The following is a 19,257-nucleotide window of genomic DNA, read 5'->3' on the forward strand; positions in this document are numbered from 1 at the left end:
TGTCCTTTTTGAGATACAGCAACCAGAACTGTACTTAATATTCCAAAGGAGGCCACGCTATATACAGGGGCATTACAAATGCCACTCCAAGCAAAGCACACTGACTCTGTAGAAAGTCCTTAAAATCCTCATCTTCAGTCACGACATGCATCAATCCTTTATCCTGTATGCCTATACTCAGATATGATACACTTTTACACCATTTTGTTGGGGATCCAAGCACAGAGTAATTGCAAAATGTTCAATGAATGAAATCACATAACAATGAAGAGAAGAATGTAGATCTTCTCTGTAACAAATCAGTAAAGAATATGTTTAAAATGAAGAACCTGGTGGATGGTTTTCATCTTTCATTTTTCCTGAACGAGGTAATAGAGCTAAGAATGGTTCACCGTAAGTACTTGCCACAACATTCAAATGACAAGGGGGTGGAATGGAATGTTTAAAAGGCATTCCAGATGATGGCACTTTGGCTTCTCAGCTTAACACATGTGGTCATTGTTTCACTGTTATTTCAATCTATTTTTGACAACTGATGACATAACCTGTTTTCCAACAGCACTAGAACTTTGACCCATGAAGTCTCCCCCAACTCCTCTCATAGCTGGGAGTACAGAGTTTTCTATCAAGAACACAATCCCATCCATAATTTGTTTGGCAGGAGTGAAAACATTTCTGCAAACACTGCTAGGGATATGTTGGGCTATGGTACGTTTTAAGGAATACTCATTTATCACCCACATCCCTCTGCAAAGAAAATACTGTTGAAGCTCCAATTCTCCTCTTACACTGTTTGTACAATGTAAACTGAACTGTTTAGCTTTAGCTTCCTGATGTTGGATCTCAAATGCAAGTCTGCCATCAACTTTACCAGAGAAGTAATATATCTACCCATGAAACTCTGCAGATTAAAATTTTGGAGTGCAGTACTTAGAATTAGGAAGTTTTCAATCAAAAAACACCAGGAGTCCACTTGCCTCCTCCATTCCCCTCATAAAACCCCAAGTGCCACTAGTATATTCCCAGCTTTCATTTTTTTAAAAATCTAGCCTTTTAAATTTTAGCTGTAAGGGAAACTGCAGCCTGCACCTTTCCCCTTGTAACTCCACAGTTACAAAGGCTACATGTTTATTTTTTTAAATGAAAACTAATCAATCATGGCAATGGAACATTTATAACATTGCAATGCTATAGCAATCTAGCGATTCTTATTAAACCCCAGAAAAGCCCTCCAATATGTGTATGCATTTGTGCAAAGAATGGTGGCCACTAGGGATGAGGCAAGGAAAATTTTGCTACTAATGGAGAGACCTGGAGGGGGAAAAAGTACAAACTTGTCTGTCCACATGGTGTTCAAAGATGCTAAGACATTTTCCTATACCAGGTTTAAGACGATCACAGGAAATGGAGAGGGGAACCACAGAAGCATGACAAATAAAGTGTACTTTAGGAAATAGTGCTGCTGTAAGAAAGCCAACGCTGAGCAAGTGAGTCCAGTATTATTTATTAAATGTGTATACTGCTCTCCCGGGAACAGCTCAGAAAATTCTGGGGTGCGGGCAGTCCCTGACCTTTCCCATGTTTAGAGCAGCACCTCTGAAAGGCCTTGCTCAAGGCTGGCCCTCTAGTGGAGCATCCTGGGAGAAGCGGCCCTGTAGATGGGTGGTCCCAGGACATGCAAGACTTTATAAACAATAGTAAACAGCACCTTGATTTGACCCTGGAAACTACAGGTGGGATGACGGCAGAATACAAGGTTTCTGAGCTAACCACAAGAGGAAAAAGGATGCTGCACTGGATGGGTCTCTGGTCTGATCCAAAAAAGTGTTTCTAAAGAAAATGGGACCGAGCAGGTTGTGGTAAGTGAAATCCTGTGACTAGATAGCCACAGGAATTTCTAGCCAAATACCTGTTTTCTATGTTTCTCCTCTTTTTCCTACATTATGGGAGGAGGGAAGAGATTATTATAGGAAGGCTACAACTGTACCATTGTTCCGGACAATCTCTTTGAAAGCTAGCACCTCCAATAAGGGCACTTAATATATTCAACAGAACCATGCACCAAAACTCCTCAGTCATTCAAGGCTGTTATGGGATACAAAATTCCAGAGAAGGCTTTCGTTCCTTGCAGCGTTTCCTACAATGACGCTTGCTCTCCTGTTACAGCTGCTTCCGCCAGTCCAGCCAGGGATGCCACCCTCCAGGAGGCATTCCTTTGAATTACAGCTCATCTCGACTCCTGGAGAGAATGGGTGCGTTGGAGGGGGTAAACCTATGGCATTGTACTCCGCTGAGGCCCAGGCTCCCCTCAGGCCAGATCCTCAGGAGTTTCACAGCCTAGCAACCCTACCCCCCTTTAGCAGCCCTGGCCACAGCCTGTCCTGGCGTGGCACTTCGAAATGCTCCATCTGCGGCTAATAGCAGCCCTTGCGGCCGAAAAGGCTGGTTTCCCGCTGCCCTCTGGAAGGCGAGAGGACTGTAGGATTTGAGGGCACTGCGAGGGATGGGAACTGGGGATCCCATGGAATGAGCGCTCATCTCCTGGCGACAAGAGAGCAGCTCCCCTGGAGGAAATGGATGCTTTGGAGGATGCCATTACACCCACTGAGGTGCCTCCCGGCTTCACCCCCAAAGTCTCCAGGTCTCTTCCAACCCAGGGTTGTCAACCCTAACCCCCTGGGGCTCTCAGGGCTCGGGCTGGAAGAGGCCGGGACACCATTTCCGCCTCCGTCCTCCCTCGAAATGGTGCCCCCGCAAGCCCCGCCGGAGACATTTGGTTCCGCAGCCTGCCCGGGACCTCACGCCGAGAGCGTGGCAGCGGCCTTCCCGTCCGGTCTGTCCGCGTGCTTTCGGGAAGCAGCCCACGGGGGAGACGTCTCCCTTGCGGCCTGGGGAGGAGAGGGGCCCTGGCAGGCAGCAGCCCGCCGAGGAGCGGCACAGACAGCCCGGGCTGCCGGCGCGACCTTCGCCATGCTGACAGCCCTGCGGAGGCGCTGGGAGTCCTACAAGTACCGCTTCGTGCCCTGGATCGCGCTCAACCTCGGCCACAAGCGCAGGTGAAGACCGGGGGGTGAGACTGGCGGCCGACCAGAGGAGGGGGAGGTGAATTCTCCGCTGCAATTAAGTTTGCCAGCCTCCAGGTGGGGCCGGGGGATCTCCCGGAATGACAGCCCATCTCCAGTCTCGAGAGATCGGTTTTTCTGGCGGAAATGGCTACTTTGGGGGGGGGGGCTGCATTGCATTGCACGCCCTGCTATTTCCCCGCCCAGAGCTGGCAGCCCTGTCTGGGATACTTGCGAACCCCCGCTTTGCAAAAGGCGAGTCTGTCTCGGTTTCCGCCGTTCTGTGAGCGAAAACGAGACTGCCGTTCTTCACGAGTAGGGTAATGTATCCTGCAAACAAATAAACCAGAAGCAAGAGACTTGTGGGGAGCATGTCGTTTCCCTCTTCCCCGCTCTTCCCTCCTTCCTTCCCTGAAAGCCCCAATAGCCTCTCTTCCTTTCCTGCTTCCTTCTCTCCTTTCTACCCACCAGCCAACCCACCTTTAGCTGCCCTTTCCCTCCTTCCTGGTCCCTGGCAATCTCTCCCCAGAAGAATTCTAGCCAAGTTGCACAAGCCAGCTGAGCTTATTTGTATGGGGAGAGAACCACACTTCTCCCTGTCCCCCCCCCCCATGCTATTTCTTCTTCCCCCTTCTACTACAACTTGGGGACCCAAAGCAACTTACAACAGTCTCCTCTCCTCCATTTTATCCTGGCAACTGCCCTGTGAGGTATGGTAGGCTGATAACGCGTGACTGGCCTGAAGTCACCCAGTGACCTCCCACAACGACATGAGTTTTGAACCTGGGTCTCCCAGATGCTAGTCTAAAAATTTAACCACTACACCATATTGGTGCTTGTGGGGTAGTTGCTGTTGAGCAGTAGCAAGCAGCTGGACCTGGCTGACTCATGTAAGCAAATAGTGGCTGGCCCTGGCCCCAGTGAGTCTTCTCTCAAGGGCCTGGAAAGGGCCCTGATCCTTCCCCTTGCCTTGTCTTGACAAACCAAGTCTCAGAGGCTGGCAAAATTGTTCTGGTCTTCTAGCAATGCCCACCGAGGGCCTTTTTTTCTTAAAGCTGCAGATGCTCCTTTTGTCATATGGGTTTTTTTAACTGCTCTGTGGATTTTTATTTTGGGTTGTTTTTAGGTTTCAGATTTTTCTGCATTTCTCAGGTTTGTAGAATGATCTGTCTTGTCAGTCCACGACCCCAATCTGTTAGTATGCACAGACATATTGAATTAGAGAAATATACATTGGTATAGTTTGCATTCCTGTTCCCTGTATACAAGCACTTTCTTGAACCACTTTATTCTAATATATAATATAGTCCTATTATATGTATAAAATGCCATCCTAAACAATTTGGTTTTACCCAGTTTATGGAATGACAAGAGTGTGGAAGCCTTCTTGGTCTCCTCAGGCAGGCCATTCCACAAGGTAGAGGCTATAACAAGAGAAGTTATCTTGCTCCTTTGCAGGGTGGCACCATAGATGACCCTGTTCAGATGATCCAGGCTGTCATGGTGGGGGCATAGCAGGAGAGTCCTGTAGATACAAGGGTCCAAAGCTGTATGTGACAGCTAGTATCAAGAATGGAACCTGGTACTACAGAAGTCTGGCTAGAGAAAATGTTGAGTTCTACAGATTTAGCCAGACTAACGGCACTATTAAAGGATGCAAAATTGGAGAAATATTATGAACAATGGTCACCTTTCTGGAGCTACATGAAGAAAATCTTTCTGCAAAATTTTATAAAACATAAAGAAAGCAAATCAACAGACAATTCTAATTAGTTTTTGGCACAGGAAGTGGATTTATTTGTCCAGGAGGGTGAGTTAGGTGGGAAGTCAAATTTTGGGTTGTGAAGTGATGTTTGTGTTGTTTTTGGTTCAATTGTGGTGGTGTTATTTGTAGTTGAACAAGCAGAATAAAATGTTAACAAAAATAAGAAAAAGAATGGAACCTGGTAGCTGATGGGCAGCCACTGGAGTGACACTATGAAACTGGTATACTATGCAAGCTCAGATTCAAACAGAAAGGACAGCTAGAACTGACAATCCTGTGCATATTGGTGACAATATATTTCAGATCTCTGGGTGACCTTTCCCAATGGGTTTGTGTAGTTGTAATGTCTAGTAGACAACTTGGAGCCTTTTAGAACCCCATAAGCCAGTGGTCAAGAGGCAGAACAGAAGTTCCACAGCTCCACCTTCTGGAACCTCGTGTCCAAGAAGGGCTTTTTTCTAAGAACCACATCACCAAGGCCTGTTCCTGTGAGGCCGTCTAATGTTATCTGTCTGCCAGTTTTTGTGCTAAACAGGGCAAAAGCCAGATTCAACAAGATCTTGGTAGTCTCATCCAGAGATCCGTGGAATTGAGGAGTTATACATTTCTATTATATATTCTGGCTCTGTTGGATAAGAATATATACAGTGGCAGCAAACCCTAAATACCGGTGCTAGGAGACAACATCAGGGGAAATCTTGGCCTTTATGTCATGTTCATTGACCCTGTAGGACAACAGATTGACTCCTGTGTGAAAGAATATGTTGTACTAGGTGGACCACTGATTTGATCCAGCAGGGCTCTTCTTACATTCACCACTTTCTTCAAGAAAATCAGAGTCCGGTAGCACCTTTAAGGCCAACAAAGATTTATTCAGGGCATGAGCTTTCGAATGCAAGTACTCTTCCTCAGACTATGAACGCCTTACATGACTTTTTTCAAGGTCTTTCTCAAAACCAGCAGATTAGATCAATCCAACTGATCTGTTTTTCTTCTCCCCAAAGTATTCTAAGAGGTGCAGGGATCGTGTTGTGGCTCCTGGCACTTCAAACGCATATTAGTAATTTGGGGGTAAAAATTCCAATATGATGGAGAGTAATCTAATGGAGAGTGGCCAGTATTTTTACTGGCCCCAGGCATCTTGTACAGCAATCATGATGTCCAAACCACAAAATGATTCAGCACCTTATTTCTGTAGATCAGGCTACTGTCAAGGGACAGGAGTAGGCCTGGTCAGTTTATTCTAATGAGTTGATGAGGGTTCCTCACCTAGTTCTATTTTGTAATTCATTTAATTTAAAAAAATTGTATGGCATCTTTCCAGGCTAGCTTGTAGTGGCTCTCAAAAAAACAGACCATTCTAATAAAAACATATCAATAAAACCATATAAGTCAATAAAAACTGTAATAAACATAACGCAGAACATAAAAATAACAGAGCTCTCTAAAATGACAAAGCAGCCCTCAAGTTAAGACTGTGAAAGGGCTTTAAAAATTTCAAAGAATCAAATTGTTTCCACATAATCTGCAACAAATTGATTCCGGAAGGAGTGTGGGGCTGGGTGCGGAAGATGGGTTGCGGAAGCAGTGGAAGCTGAGTAGGGCCGGTGCTGAGCCCCGCTTGCTGTGCTGCCGCCTCTTCCGCTGCCCATCTTCTGCACCCAGCCCCGCTCTCCCGACTGCTAGGCTGGCCATGCAACAAGGGCGGCAGGCAACCGTGCCTGCACGCTGGGCCTGGCCTGGCCAGCCACTGCAACAGCTACTAGCAACTCTCTGGGGTGGAACAAATGGACATCACATCTATCATCATTTCCACTACAGGAAATGATGTGGTACAGGGGGTGTGCCTGTAGATGTCTTTCCACATCAAAAAGTTGACACATCTTAAGTGAAACACTGGGTAAAGGTAAGTGTTTTGGCCTGTCAAAGGAAAGGAAAGTTGGTGGCAGGCAAACCTCAAGAAAAGGGCATTCTGAAAACAGAAGCCCTGTTTATGGTCTCTGTCCACTTTTCTCCTGCAGTTGGGGGCTCAGAGAAGAGGGCTTGAGATGTGGAGTAGACCAGGGGTAGTCAACCTGTGGTCCTGCATATGTTCATGGACTACAATTCCCATGAGCCCCTGCCAGCAAACGCTGGCAGGGGCTCATGGGAATTGTAGTCCATGAACATCTGCAGGACCACAGGTTGACTATCCCTGGAGTAGACTATATGGAAAGAGTCAGTCTTTCATATTGCAAGAATTGGGGCAGTGCATGCTAACGTGTAACTCCCAGGAAGAGGCACTTAACCAAATCCCAATCAAGTTTTAGCAACAAAAAAAAAATCAGCACAAAGAAAGTTTCAGTCATGGCCATATAGTTCAAACAATGGTTCTGTCCTCCTAGCTTATTTTAGTGACGTGTCATAATATGAAGTGCTGGCATCAGTTTCTAGCAACTGGATTGCTTGTTACTTAGAATAATAGAATCATAAAGTTGGAAGGGTCATCTAGTCCAACCCCCTCCACAATGCAGGAACTTACAACTACCTGTCCACTCACGGTGGCCCCAGTTTCATGCCCAAATGATCCCTCCACCAAACCTTGACAAACCTTAATTTGGCAGGAAGCTGTTTTTCCCACTGAGGCAACATTTTCCAGTTTGAGCTATAATGTTATTTACCAACCATTCTTTCTGTATGGATTTGGGCTGTACCCCCCACCCCCCTGGTGCCCTCAAGCCCCCCATAAATATTATGGATGATGACACTCCCCTTTAAAAAGAGCATGAAATAATTTCTCAAGGGAAGTGAACCATTAGAACTAGAAATGAAGTATTTGCAAATGCATTGCATAGGGGGCAATTTCTTACACTGGCTGCCGTGTGGATTAGGAAGCCTAATTGGTCTTTTTCCGTCTCTAATTTCTGTAATAACAAACAGATGCCCTGGAGTGAATACCAGTTTAAATTGATTCCTGGCTCTCTGGTGGAACTAATAAATATCTCAAGCCGAATACTTGTGGTTTAACGATCTCAGCACAGTTCTCCTAATGAATCACAGCCTTATCTTTGCTCAGAGATCATTTATTCTCTGTTAGTATGTTTACGCTTGCTGTCTTAATGTAGGGAAGGAAAATCCTATTGATCCCTACGCATTACCATAATCAGTTCAGAAGCTGTATTTTTAGATAGTTTTTAATTCTTCCTTTGTACATCTTCTTAGAAGAGATGTGAGATATAACCTGTGAATTCTAATCTATCTTTTCGCCGGGTCTTCTGCTGTAAAGGAAACAAACTGTGCACCCCATAGAGCAGGGGTAGTCAACCTGTGGTCCTCCAGATGTCCATGGACTACAATTCCCATGAGCCCCTGCCAGCGTTTGCTGGCAGGGGCTCATGGGAATTGTAGTCCATGGACATCTGGAGGACCACCGGTTGACTACCCCTGCCATAGAGCAGTCTTTCTCAACTGTTTTTTTTACCATTGAGAAATCCCTGAGCCATTCTCCTGGCTTCAAGGAACTCTAGAAGTGGTGTGATCATGCAGAATATGGTTAGGAAGCTTAGCTGTATACATGCCCACCTGGGGCCCAACCTCTTCCCACCCCTCCAGGCCCACCATTGGCTGTTGGGGGGGAGCAGTTCATATCACCCAATAAATGCTTAACATAAAAAATTAATTTACTCTAACCCATTTGGGAAACCCTTTCAGAACCATCAAGAAACCCCAGAGTATTAGGAAACCCTGCTTGAGAAAGTCTGCCATAGAGGTTGAGCATTGGCTTTTCTGCTCTGCCAATCTTGGTCATTGAGGACCAGTGTGGCTACTGTATGAGGGGCAACTGGCATTAGGCACTAAGTGAAAATCTTTCTGTACATCCTCTTTATTGGGTGATCAGCTAATGCTTTTGGATCGTGTTGTTTTGAATTCCCTGTCTTTCTTTCACTATGTGTGTGTGTGTAAAGTGCTATCAAGTCACAGTGACCCCAGCAAGAGGCTTTCAAGGCAAATGAGAAGCAGAGGTGGTTGGCCATTGCCTCTCTCTGCTAAGTCTTCCTTGGTGGCTTCTCTTCCCAGTACTGACCCTGCTTAGCTTCTAAGATCTGATGAGGTTGGGCTATTCCATGCCGCCTTCCCTCCCATTTTTGTATCATAGAGCAGGTTTATCTGGAGTATTGTTTGTGTCTTTTAGAAAAATTACTGTGGCTGCTTCTGTTCCTTGATTTCTCTGGCTCTGTTATTGATAATTTGCTGGTTTTTATCTTCTTAATGAAACGAACACAAAAAAATCAAGCAAATTGTGTTTATCGTAGTCCCCTGTCAAATTATTTCACATCCTGTACTTATAGAACCCCTGTCCCCTTCTCCATTGCAGGACTCTGCGTTTTGTACCAGAAGAATCTAAGGACAAAACCATTTCCGATGAAGATGTCCTTCAGATGCTCTTGAAAACATTTAAATCTTTATTCGTAAGTGACTTGACCAGGCAAATGCCTCTTCTAAGTTTTCTCCCGGAAATTCAGTCTAAATATCTGGAAGTACCGATTTCCCAGCCTGAGACATCCACAGCAATTGGTGACAATCAGCGGAGCCGAATTCCCTTTCGTGCAGAAGATGTTCTTTTTAACACGTTAGGATTCAGCATTGCTCGAAGACGCAGTTCACTCGTTTCTGCTGGAACAGGAGTCTTTGTGACCAGAGGGGTTGTTCCCCACAGGACAGTTGTAGCAATGTACCCTGGTACTGACATAATTTATTTCCAAATGTGAACAACTTGGAGACTTGATTTCTATTCTGCCAGGTTGTCCTGAAATAAGTGATGTTCGCTCTGTTGTGAGGGGCTCTGGAAGCCGAGGAGAAACTCTTGAAGAGGGACAACTGGTACCCCTTAGCCTGAAAGCTTTGAAGCTGCTGGGCTTTGGGTCAAATTCTATGAGGCACGGTTCATGTATCGCCCACTGTCTTTCGAAGGTAAATTGCAGCCACGTGCTGCCCCTGTTGCCATTCAGGGCAGGTTTAATCCTTCAACCCTTGCACAGCTTTGCGTATCAAAACTACCCTTTCCAAGCTGCTCTTAAGCCTGGAAGGGGGGGGAAAGGTAGCTCTTCCATCTTTTGTGTGCCTTTCTTTTCCCTAGCAAAGAGAGGGAATTGGATGCAAGGGTGGGAATATTAAACATTTTCTCCCTTCTCCTTGTAGTCCTGAGCTGATTTGAGTTGGGGCTGTGATGAAATCTCCTTTAGTTTAAAAAAAGAAAAGAAAAAACAAAGAAAAGGAAAGGTCCTACCACTGACCTCTCATTGTCGTGTCTGGTTTGACCCTCTGTTTTCCATTGTCCTTTTGATCAGGGGTAGTCAGCCTGGGGTCCTCCAGATGTTCATGGACTACAATTCCCATGAGCCCCTGCCAGCGTTTGCTGGCAGGGGCTCGTGGGAATTGTAGTCCGTGAACCTCTGGAGGACCACAGGTTGGCCAGCCCTGCTTTTGATGAAAGCTCTATGCCCTTTATGATTGCAGGAAGAAGTTCAACAGGGAACACTTTCTTATAACTGGACTCCACCAGCCACCTCCCTCTCCCTCTGGATAAAGCTACACTCTCATAAAGCCCATTGCCAGCCGAGTCTTACAAGAAGAAAACATGATAATTCTAATATTAACATTTGTGTGCCAGAAGCAGCATGGCATAGTTAAGTAGGTCGATCGTCAAGACTTGCACTAAACGTGGTCCATCCAGCTTCAAATTGCTACTTAGTCACTAGGTGACTTCAGACCAGTGGCTGTCTCCCAGCATAACCTACCTCACATACTTATAAGGATAAATGAAATAAACCCCACATGCTCTGAAGAAGAAGAAGAGTTGGTTCTTCTATGCCACTTTTCTCTACCCGAAGGAGGCTCAAAGCAGCTTACAGTCGCCTTCCCTTTCCTCCCCCCACAACAGACGCCCTGTGAGGTGGGTGAGGCTGAGAGAGCCCTGATATTACTGCTCGGTCAGAGCAGTTTTATCAGCACCGTGGCGAGCCCAAGTTCACCCAACTGGTTGCACGTGGGGGACCAGGGAATCAAACCTGGCTCGGCAGATTAGAAGTCCGTACTCCAGACCACTACACCAAGCTGGCTCTGCAAACAACATGGTACTGGAAAGATTAGTTTAAGGTTCCCACATAGTGGCAAGAAAAGAAATGGGTTTGACCTTAGATGGTTTGTTGCTTTGTTAAGTTGACTCTGGCTCTAACTAACATACATGGCCATGCTTTGCCAAATATTTCCTGTAGAGTAATCCTGGCTTACCCCTCATGACAAACACATTTACTATTTGTTTAAAATATGGTGACTTCTGGGGCCCAAGCCTCAATCCTCTGGCCTGATACAGTTTCCCCAATCTCATCTATACAGTCTCTTAAATCAGGGGTAGTCAACCTGTGGTCCTCCAGATGTCCATGGACTACAATTCCCATGAGCCCCTGCCAGCAAATGCTGGCAGGGGCTCATGGGAATTGTAGTCCATGGACATCTGGAGGACCACAGGTTGACTACCCCTGTCCTAAATCATGAAAGGAGATGTTCTGTTTTATTTCTAAACCAACTATGGCAGTGGGATTGCAGCCCAGAATGCTTCCTCCTTTATGAACTGAGCATCCCTTCTAAGCTTTTGCATGTACAACTTTTTGGCTGTTAAAATATTTTTTTTTTAATTCAGCCTTATTAAAATAATTGGTGTTGTCCTTTCTGCTGATTTTAAGAAAAAATCATTCAGAAATGTCTTACTGCTTAAATCTAAGGGTTTTTTCTTTCTTGAACAGGGACGGTGTATGAAAACTACGAGCCCATCTTTTTCCAATCTATTGGCAATCCATTTATATTTAGGTGCATAGATGGGGTGCTAATTGATGGCAATGACAAAGGCATATCAAAAGCTGTATACCGGTAGGTAACTGACAGAAAATGCCAATGTAAAATATTTGTTAGAATCATAGAGATGGAAGGGACCTCTAGGGTCATCTAGTCCAACCCCCTGCAGGACACTCACAACTACCTGCCTACCCACAGTGAACCCAACTTCATGCCCTCCCCCCTCCTTCTCCAGAATCCAGCCTGGCCTGGAGGGAATTCACCTACCATCCCACAGTGGCAATCAGCAATTCCCTGAGTTTGCAAGGAAGGGCCACAAGAGACAAAACACTGGCACATCCCTTCCTGCCCACCCACTCACAATCTGCCTAAGTTAATAAAATCAGCATTTCTTTGTAGAACTCCACTGATTCTCTAATGGGTTTTGTTATCTGAAAACAAACTTGGGTTTTTAAATCATTATTATATGCACTCGATACATATACTCATACATATACATATATGAAGAAACAGAGTTGGTTTTCATGCCCCACTTTTCTCTACCAGAAAGAGTCTCAAAGCAGCTTACAATCACCTTTTCTCCCTCTCCCCACAGCAGACATCCTGTGAGGTAGTTAGGCTGAGAGAGCTCTGACAGGACAGGGCTAGTCACAGTTCTGTTAGGGCTGTTCTCACAGCAGTTCTGTCAGAGCCCTCCCAGCTTACCACACAGGATATCTGTTGTGGGGAGAGGAATGGAAGGTGGTTATAAGCTGCTTTGAGACTCCTTTGGGCTACGAAAAGTAGGAGATAAAAACCAAGTGGTAGACAGCCCAGCATGCAGATATGGCTCTATTCACAAATAATCTGAAAATATTTCTCTACTGTCATTCCCTGTGCTATGGATACGGCTTGGTCTGAGTGGGAGTGTCTGAGTGATGTCACTTATGGACACATGTGATTCCTGGGGGTGTGGCAGGAAGGTGTAGCCTGCTGGCAGTGCATCAGGGATTTCTCAAAGCCTGAAGAATGTTTCAGGGTTTTCTCAATGGTCAAAAGGTTGAGGAAGGCTGCTTTGGTGTAACAGAAGGCTATGATGTTTGAGTCCTCATTTCGTATGTCCAACACATTTTGTAGGTATGCAGTGTGACTGTATATTTCCCCCCAATTAAATCCATGTCAGCACTTAAGAGATGAAAGGGACTGTTCCTTCCTCTCCCCCTCCCCCTCCCCCTCCCCAACTTTGCTTTACATGGAACATTTGCTGAGGCTGGCACAACTAGTGATCGACCATGTTGCTCACAGCTCGTGAGCCATGTCTTGTGTGGTCTGCCAGATCTCACCCCCTCTTTCCACATTTCAGTATGGGGCTGGTGGCCCACCATAGACAACAGATTGTTTGGGGTATGACTTGATAGAATCATAGAGTTGGAAGGGACCTCCTGGGTCCTCTAGTCCAACCCCCTGCACTATGCAGGGCACTCAAATCCCTGTCGTTCATCCACTGTAACACTGTAACCCTTGAGCCTTCACAGAATCAGCTACTTGTGATGGTTCACAAGTAGTCCCAAGTGCCCAGATCCTGATTGCTGCTTGTGAATGTGGTGTAGAATTATTGAGTTGTTCATGAACACATTTAACTGCCTACCTGTGCGTGCTGCAGGGCCTCCCCAAAGGCTCATGTGATTCCACAGAGACTCCAACCAGGGATGCATTCTTTGGGTTAACACTGCACATCCTTTCAGGTCCTGCAGCAAGAGAGATCAGCTTGGCCCTTTGAAAACGAATGATGTCTCCTGGATTGAAGCCGCTGTGCAGAATCCACTGGCTGTAGGACAGTATGTCAACAACTGCTCAGCAGGTAGGCAGACCGAGCTGTTTCCCGCATCTCGTTCTGAGGCCCTGCAATTCTTCATGAGGAAGGTTCTGTGGATGTAGCCATGGGGGGGGGGGGGGGTGACTTCGGACCCAGCAGCATCTCTTCCTAGCTACAAATTATCTGAGTGTTTAGCTAATGGTATCCTCAATGCAATCATGCTGGGTCAAATGTTACTTTCTCCATGCGGCTGTGCCCATGGGGATGTTCCAAGCTCTAGGGCAGTGGTCCCCAACCTTTTTATCACCGGGGACCGCTCAACGCTTAACAATTTTACTGAGGCCCGGGGGGGGGTAGTCTTTTACCGAGGGATGTCGCCACCACCGCCTGAGCCCCTGCTCCACTTTCTTTCCTGCCGGCGCCCCTGTGTTCCCGCCACCCACTGGGGGGCGCCGCCAACAGCAGCTGCGCAGTGCCACACCGAGGGGGAGCCCCTGCCATGGTGGCCACAGGAGAGCACCAAAGGTGCCTCAGGGCAGCCCCTGAGGCAGCAGCCGGGGAGGAGGACGAGGAGGGTTGTGGACCGCTGCTCTAGGGTGTCTGAACAGATCTCTTGTCAGGATGGTCAGGAAATAACATCAGTGATTTCCTTCAACTGAGCTGAAGGACACATTCACACTTGGGCAACCCTCTGTCTTTTAAATCTCCCTCCCTTTTTCTTATCAGACAAAGCAGCCAACGTATGCTACCAGGAATTTGATATACCTGGATGTTTTCCTATAGAATTTAAACAATATCTTCCCAACGTAAGCTACAGCCATGAAGTACAGAGGTGAGGATCTTAATCATGGTCCCCTGGTTTTAACTGGCACATGATCTGCAAGCATGAATGCTTGTGCACAACAGCCTCACAAAAATGGCCTCTTGAAATGTGTTTCTTGCAGGCCGTTGAGAGTGGTCGTTTTGGTTGCTCTCCGAGACATTGCGCCAGGAGAAGAGCTTTTTTCCAACTACTACACCATTGTAAGCTGAGCCTGAAGAACCAACATCGAAACAGGTTTGGACTGCTAAGGTGCTTGCATTGAATGTATCATGGGTCTTCTGATGCCTCTCTAGCTATTTGGAGCCAGCAACATAGTCTAGAGGTTGGTAGCCCATTCCTCAACTTAGCACATCTTTGTGAATACAGTCTTCAGTGTTATGCATTTTGATGCCACATGGATGCAGTCAGCACTGCTCCTCATCCTACATCAGTCATTCTCAACCAGGGTTACCAGTAACCCCAGAGGAGCTAGTCCATTTCGGGGGGGGGGATTAATTATTTTCAAGTTAACTAACCCAGGGAGGAGTCAGGAGGACAGAGTGGCTTTCTGTTCACCTGTGGCCTTGTTGAGTTCACACACAATGAAAAAGGAATGGGAGGGGAGAATTGAATCTGCTCCACTCCCCCTATTGGCTCCTTCCATTTTCCCCCTCTCAGAATTTCTTCTCGGAGCCCCATTGGCAGACAATGGAAGGCTGTTGCAAGTGATGGGTTTCTGATACTCAGACAGGAGAGGATTGTGTCCAATGCCATAAAGTCTACCCTCCAAAGCATAATTTTCTCCTGGAAAACTAATCTCTGTAGCCTGGAGATGAGCGGTAATTCCAGGGGATCCCCAAGTCCCACCTGGAGGCTGGCATCCCTAGCCATGAGCTACTACACCTGGATCCAATGCTAGGACTGCGCATAGCCTGCACAAGGATTCATTTCTTCCCAGGTTTCCCCTTGCCCTGGCAGCCATTTCCAACCCTGTTAAAATATATTCTCAGGTCTTGCTAGGATTGCCAACCTCCTGGTGGTGCCTAGAGATCTCCCAAAGTTACAAATGATCTCCAAATCACACCGATCATTTCCCATGATGCTTTGTATGGCGGGCTTTATGACAGTGGAGATTAATGCTTTGTTTTGCTCAGGCAAAGTACTGCACATAGAGAAATTAAACTAACTTCTTATTTAACAAGCATTTTATTTTATGAGTTCCATGCATACTATAAAATGTGACCTGGCAGCATGATACGGAGGTGTGGCCAGCTGGCATCACTTCCGGGGTTTACTTGAAGCCTGAAGAATATTTCACGGGTTACTCCATGGCCAAAAGGCTGTCCCACATATTTGCTTGATGTTGCAGAGCATAGTCGGCTGTTCTTACAAATTGGATACTATCAAAAAAGCCATTCCATTAAACTTGGAGTGATTTTTTAAAAGGGGGATTGGTTAACACCTACCGCAACATAAAGGATGGAAATTCTGTTCATTATTTTGTATGTTTCCAGGCTCATTCATTGGTAGGACAGGAACGTCATCATAAGTAGCTCGTGCAGTAAGATAACTTGGCCAGCGCTTGTCATATGTTTCTACTTAAAGAAGACATAGCATTAGGCGTATTTTAACAGCACTCCACACCATATGACCTTCTTTAATCAAATCATATGATGCATCCAAATTAAGAATATAAGAAGAGTCCTGCTGAATCAGACCAGTGGTCCTTCTAATTCAGCATCCTCACACAGTGGCCACCAGTTGCCCTAGAGCAGGGGTAGTCAACCTGTGGTCCTCCAGATGTTCATGTAGCCCACAAACACCTGGACGACCACAGGTGACTACCCCTGCCCTAGAGAACCAGCAAACAGGGCATAGAGATGGAATGCAAAGAGAATGTGGACTGGTGAAGAATCTGTCCTTCATAAATGAATCTAATCTCCCTTTAAAGCCATCTACATCCTCTGGCAGTGAGTCCCTATTTTAATCACTTGTTGAGTAAACTGGTATTTCCTGTTGTCCATTGACTTAATTCTCTACTACTAAATTCCTGTATTTTTTGAGAAAGTTCTCATTATCCACTCTTTCCTATGCATAATTTTATGTTTCTATCATGCCCCCCCTTAGTTATTTTTTCCTAAACTGAAAAGTCCTAGTCTTTTTAGCCTTTCCTCATAGAAATCATCCCAAGCTCTTGCCATGCTTTCACACTGGCTAGATTTAATATTTTACTATGATAGGGGAATATTTTTTTTAAAAGCTAGTTAAGAGATTTTGTCTGTGATGTGATAATGTGATTGACTCATAGGCTCATGTATGGTTTCATTGTGAATTTTATAGTCAAGTGTACATGGATTCCTGGAACCCAGTAAGGTAGAGAAAACTTTTCTGAGCAGAAGACTCTTGATTTTGGGGGCTGGAGATGACCAAAGAATCCATGTACAGGTAGCTACATTTCTGCCTTCTGCTATGGAAATATAGGCAGAGATAATGTCTTGTGTACTGTTTCCTTTGATAACCCCTAAACTCTTTCTTTGTGTGATGTACTAGGACTGAACGATGTATGTTGAGATATGATTTTATGTTGTTTGTTCTGCTTCTGAATGGCGGCTTGTGGGCTGCAACGAAAACTGACTCTCTTCTAAAGAGTGGCCGAATCCAGTTCACTTACTTGATCATGGTTGTTTCTTCCACAGAGTAATGACCATCTTGAATAACTCAGAAGGCACTTGACGTTAGTGGATGATTGCCAAGATGTGGTCTACACTGAGCTCTTTTTTAAAAAGTTGAAAAACTACGTTTGTTGTGAAATGTGATGGCTAGAATTCTGGCAAACAAGCGAGCACCTCCCTCCTACTCCAAGTGCACTGCTTCAGATTTGCTTCTGGACTCATGCAAAGTACTGGTTTTGATCTTGACAACTCAGGTCTAAAATACCTGAAAGTCTTTCTGTGCTGCCTAGGTGCCAAAATGGTCCAATACTGGCTTGGGGGCTCTCAAGTAATTACCATCGGAAGTTGTTTGCAAATGTGGCCCTCCGGTTATGAAACTTCCTCTCTGTTCAAGGATGGCTTTGCAATAAACTCTCTTGCAGGCCCTTGATATTTAAATTATGGTTAACAAAGAACAGGGAGGGTCTTTCCGTTTATTTTTAAGGATTTTGTACTGCTAATATGAACAAAATGTTCATTCTATTTCAGACACTGCTTCTGCTTATGTTGCTTTTTTATTTTTAATCTGTTTGGAATACATGATAAAAGCATCTCTGATACTGCAGCTTTAATTGTATATGTTCTTTCTTTAAGCAGCCTTGAGCACTCTCCTGTAGAAAGGGAGAGAGAAATTCTCTGAACCAATACTTCTTGAAATACCTTCTCTCATCATAATATTCTGTCCCTTTCAGTCAGGGGTAGTCAACATGTGGTCTTCCAGATGTTCATGGACCACAATTCCCATGAGCCCCTGCCAACAAATGCTGGCAGAGGCTCATGGGAATTGTAGTCCATGAACGACTGGAGGACCACAGGTTGACTACCCCGGCTTTAATTGATTATTTCTCCAGTGACATCCAGTAGTGGCCATGACCTTCATCCCATGAAGTTTGATTGTCATTATATAATTATTTTTTCCAGGGTCCCTGAAAGGGAACAGTAGTGGGGACTCATTCACCAAGTCCATTACAAAACACAGGCAAAGAGAGCACATTGTGATGACAAGACCCCAACTGTCAGGCCCCTGCACACAATATACATACCAAAATAGCACTCTGCATATAACATTATAAAAGTTGTGATACTTGGCTTTGAAGGGTTTTTTTAATTGGGCAGGTTATGATTTTGTTTATGTAAAGGAAGGTGTTATAACTGCAAACTAAGCTATGTTTAACTCGACCATTATCATACCAAAAAACAGCCTGACCCTATAATTGAGAATAGATCAAGGGAGGATTTAAATTTTGTTTTACTTCTCCCCGTAGCTTAGTGATGACAATAAAGTCTTCTGTTGCTCTCCATATACCAGGAAAGAGGGACCCTCATAGGGTTAGGACAGCTGACCTTGGGGAATTACTGAAAATGGTTTAGGATGCACAGGCCATATTGAGTATGCTGCCTTGATCAGATTGTATTGATCAGACTATTGATCAGATTGCAACGGCTTCCTGCTACCCTCTGTTTATGCCAAGGAAAAGGTAAATATTACTGCTCAACAACGTGACACTACCACAAAGTTTGGCAATATGGTAGTTAAGTACATTATTATTATATGCCAAAAAGAGAGAGAGAGGGTCAAAAGGCAGAGCTGAAGGTACAGCTGGAGACCATTGGCTCAGCTTCAACGGTCACCAAAGGAACACAACCAATAGACTTCAAAACAAGATTGTACAATCATACAAACAGTTTAAAGGAAATGCTCCTTCAGAAAGCACACTTGGTTTCCTTAAAGCACTTGTTACTAGAGAATGCCATATATCTTTCATGATTTACTCTCATCCCTTCCTCCAGACCAGTCCTTATAGCAACTCAAATTCCATTATTTAAATGAGTAGACATGAAAAAAGACATACTCTTTAAACTTGGATGTGTCTAACCCAGGGATTCCCATCCTTGGGTCCGTGTACCCCTGGGGGCCGCAGCCTTTCCCCTTCTGCCTTAATGGACTCATCCACAAACTAGGAAACCAACTGCTTCCATTGCTCCCCCCTCCCGAGTGTGAGTGACTTCTCTCATGATTTCTGCGCCTGGGAGGGGGTGGAGCCTGCATGCCTACTCCCGCCTTAAACTGTCCCCTGTCTTCCTTGAGCCAGCCAAGTAACACAGGTGGTGATCTCACTGCCACATGACATATCAACTCCGGGGGTGTGGCAGGGAGGTGTGGCCAGTTGACATTGCTTCCAGGGCTCCTCAAAGCCTGACAAATTATTCCAGGGGCTCCTCCGTGGTCAAAAGGGTGGAAAAGGCTGGTTTAACCATACTAATGACAAATAATGTAGCAGAGGCATGAA

The 19,257-nt window shown here is 45.4% G+C and overlaps 1 protein-coding gene across 6 annotated transcripts; it reads left to right on the plus strand.

The window, feature by feature from the left end:
• Positions 1-1,752: 1,752 nt before the first annotated feature.
• On the plus strand, positions 1,753-17,531 carry SETD9 (SET domain containing 9). 6 transcript variants are annotated; one of them, XR_013233041.1, is made up of 8 exons: positions 2,721-3,056; positions 9,182-9,546; positions 11,610-11,733; positions 13,383-13,498; positions 14,180-14,285; positions 14,398-14,510; positions 16,596-16,700; positions 16,952-17,531. XR_013233041.1 is itself a non-coding variant. In XM_077347163.1 (7 exons), exons 1-6 carry the CDS (start codon positions 1,840-1,842, stop codon positions 14,483-14,485), a joined length of 819 nt encoding a protein of 272 aa, XP_077203278.1. In that variant the 5' UTR covers positions 1,753-1,839; the 3' UTR covers positions 14,486-14,510; positions 16,952-17,531. The 6 variants fall into 6 exon arrangements, 4 of the variants coding, with proteins under 4 accessions (XP_077203278.1, XP_077203275.1, XP_077203274.1 ...); XM_077347163.1 differs by lacking the exons at positions 2,721-3,056; positions 16,596-16,700 and adding an exon at positions 1,753-1,859; XR_013233040.1 differs by lacking the exon at positions 16,596-16,700 and having other exon boundaries at positions 14,398-14,598.
• The last annotated feature ends 1,726 nt before the right edge of the window (positions 17,532-19,257 follow it).

Source organism: Paroedura picta, chromosome 7 (genome assembly GCF_049243985.1).
Source record: "Paroedura picta isolate Pp20150507F chromosome 7, Ppicta_v3.0, whole genome shotgun sequence".
Classification (NCBI taxonomy): domain Eukaryota; kingdom Metazoa; phylum Chordata; class Lepidosauria; order Squamata; family Gekkonidae; genus Paroedura; species Paroedura picta.

What these genes read in the sequence shown, in the direction of transcription:
- SETD9 (XM_077347160.1), top strand. Translation starts at nt 2,743, where the DNA reads ATGGTGCCCCCGCAAGCCCCGCCGGAGACATTTGGTTCCGCAGCCTGC. An exon ending in AACCTCGGCCACAAGCGCAG is followed by an intron (nt 3,057 to 9,181) that starts GTGAAGACCGGG and finishes TCTCCATTGCAG; the next exon opens with GACTCTGCGTTTTGTACCAG. An exon ending in TACAGCCATGAAGTACAGAG is followed by an intron (nt 14,286 to 14,397) that starts GTGAGGATCTTA and finishes TGTTTCTTGCAG; the next exon opens with GCCGTTGAGAGTGGTCGTTT.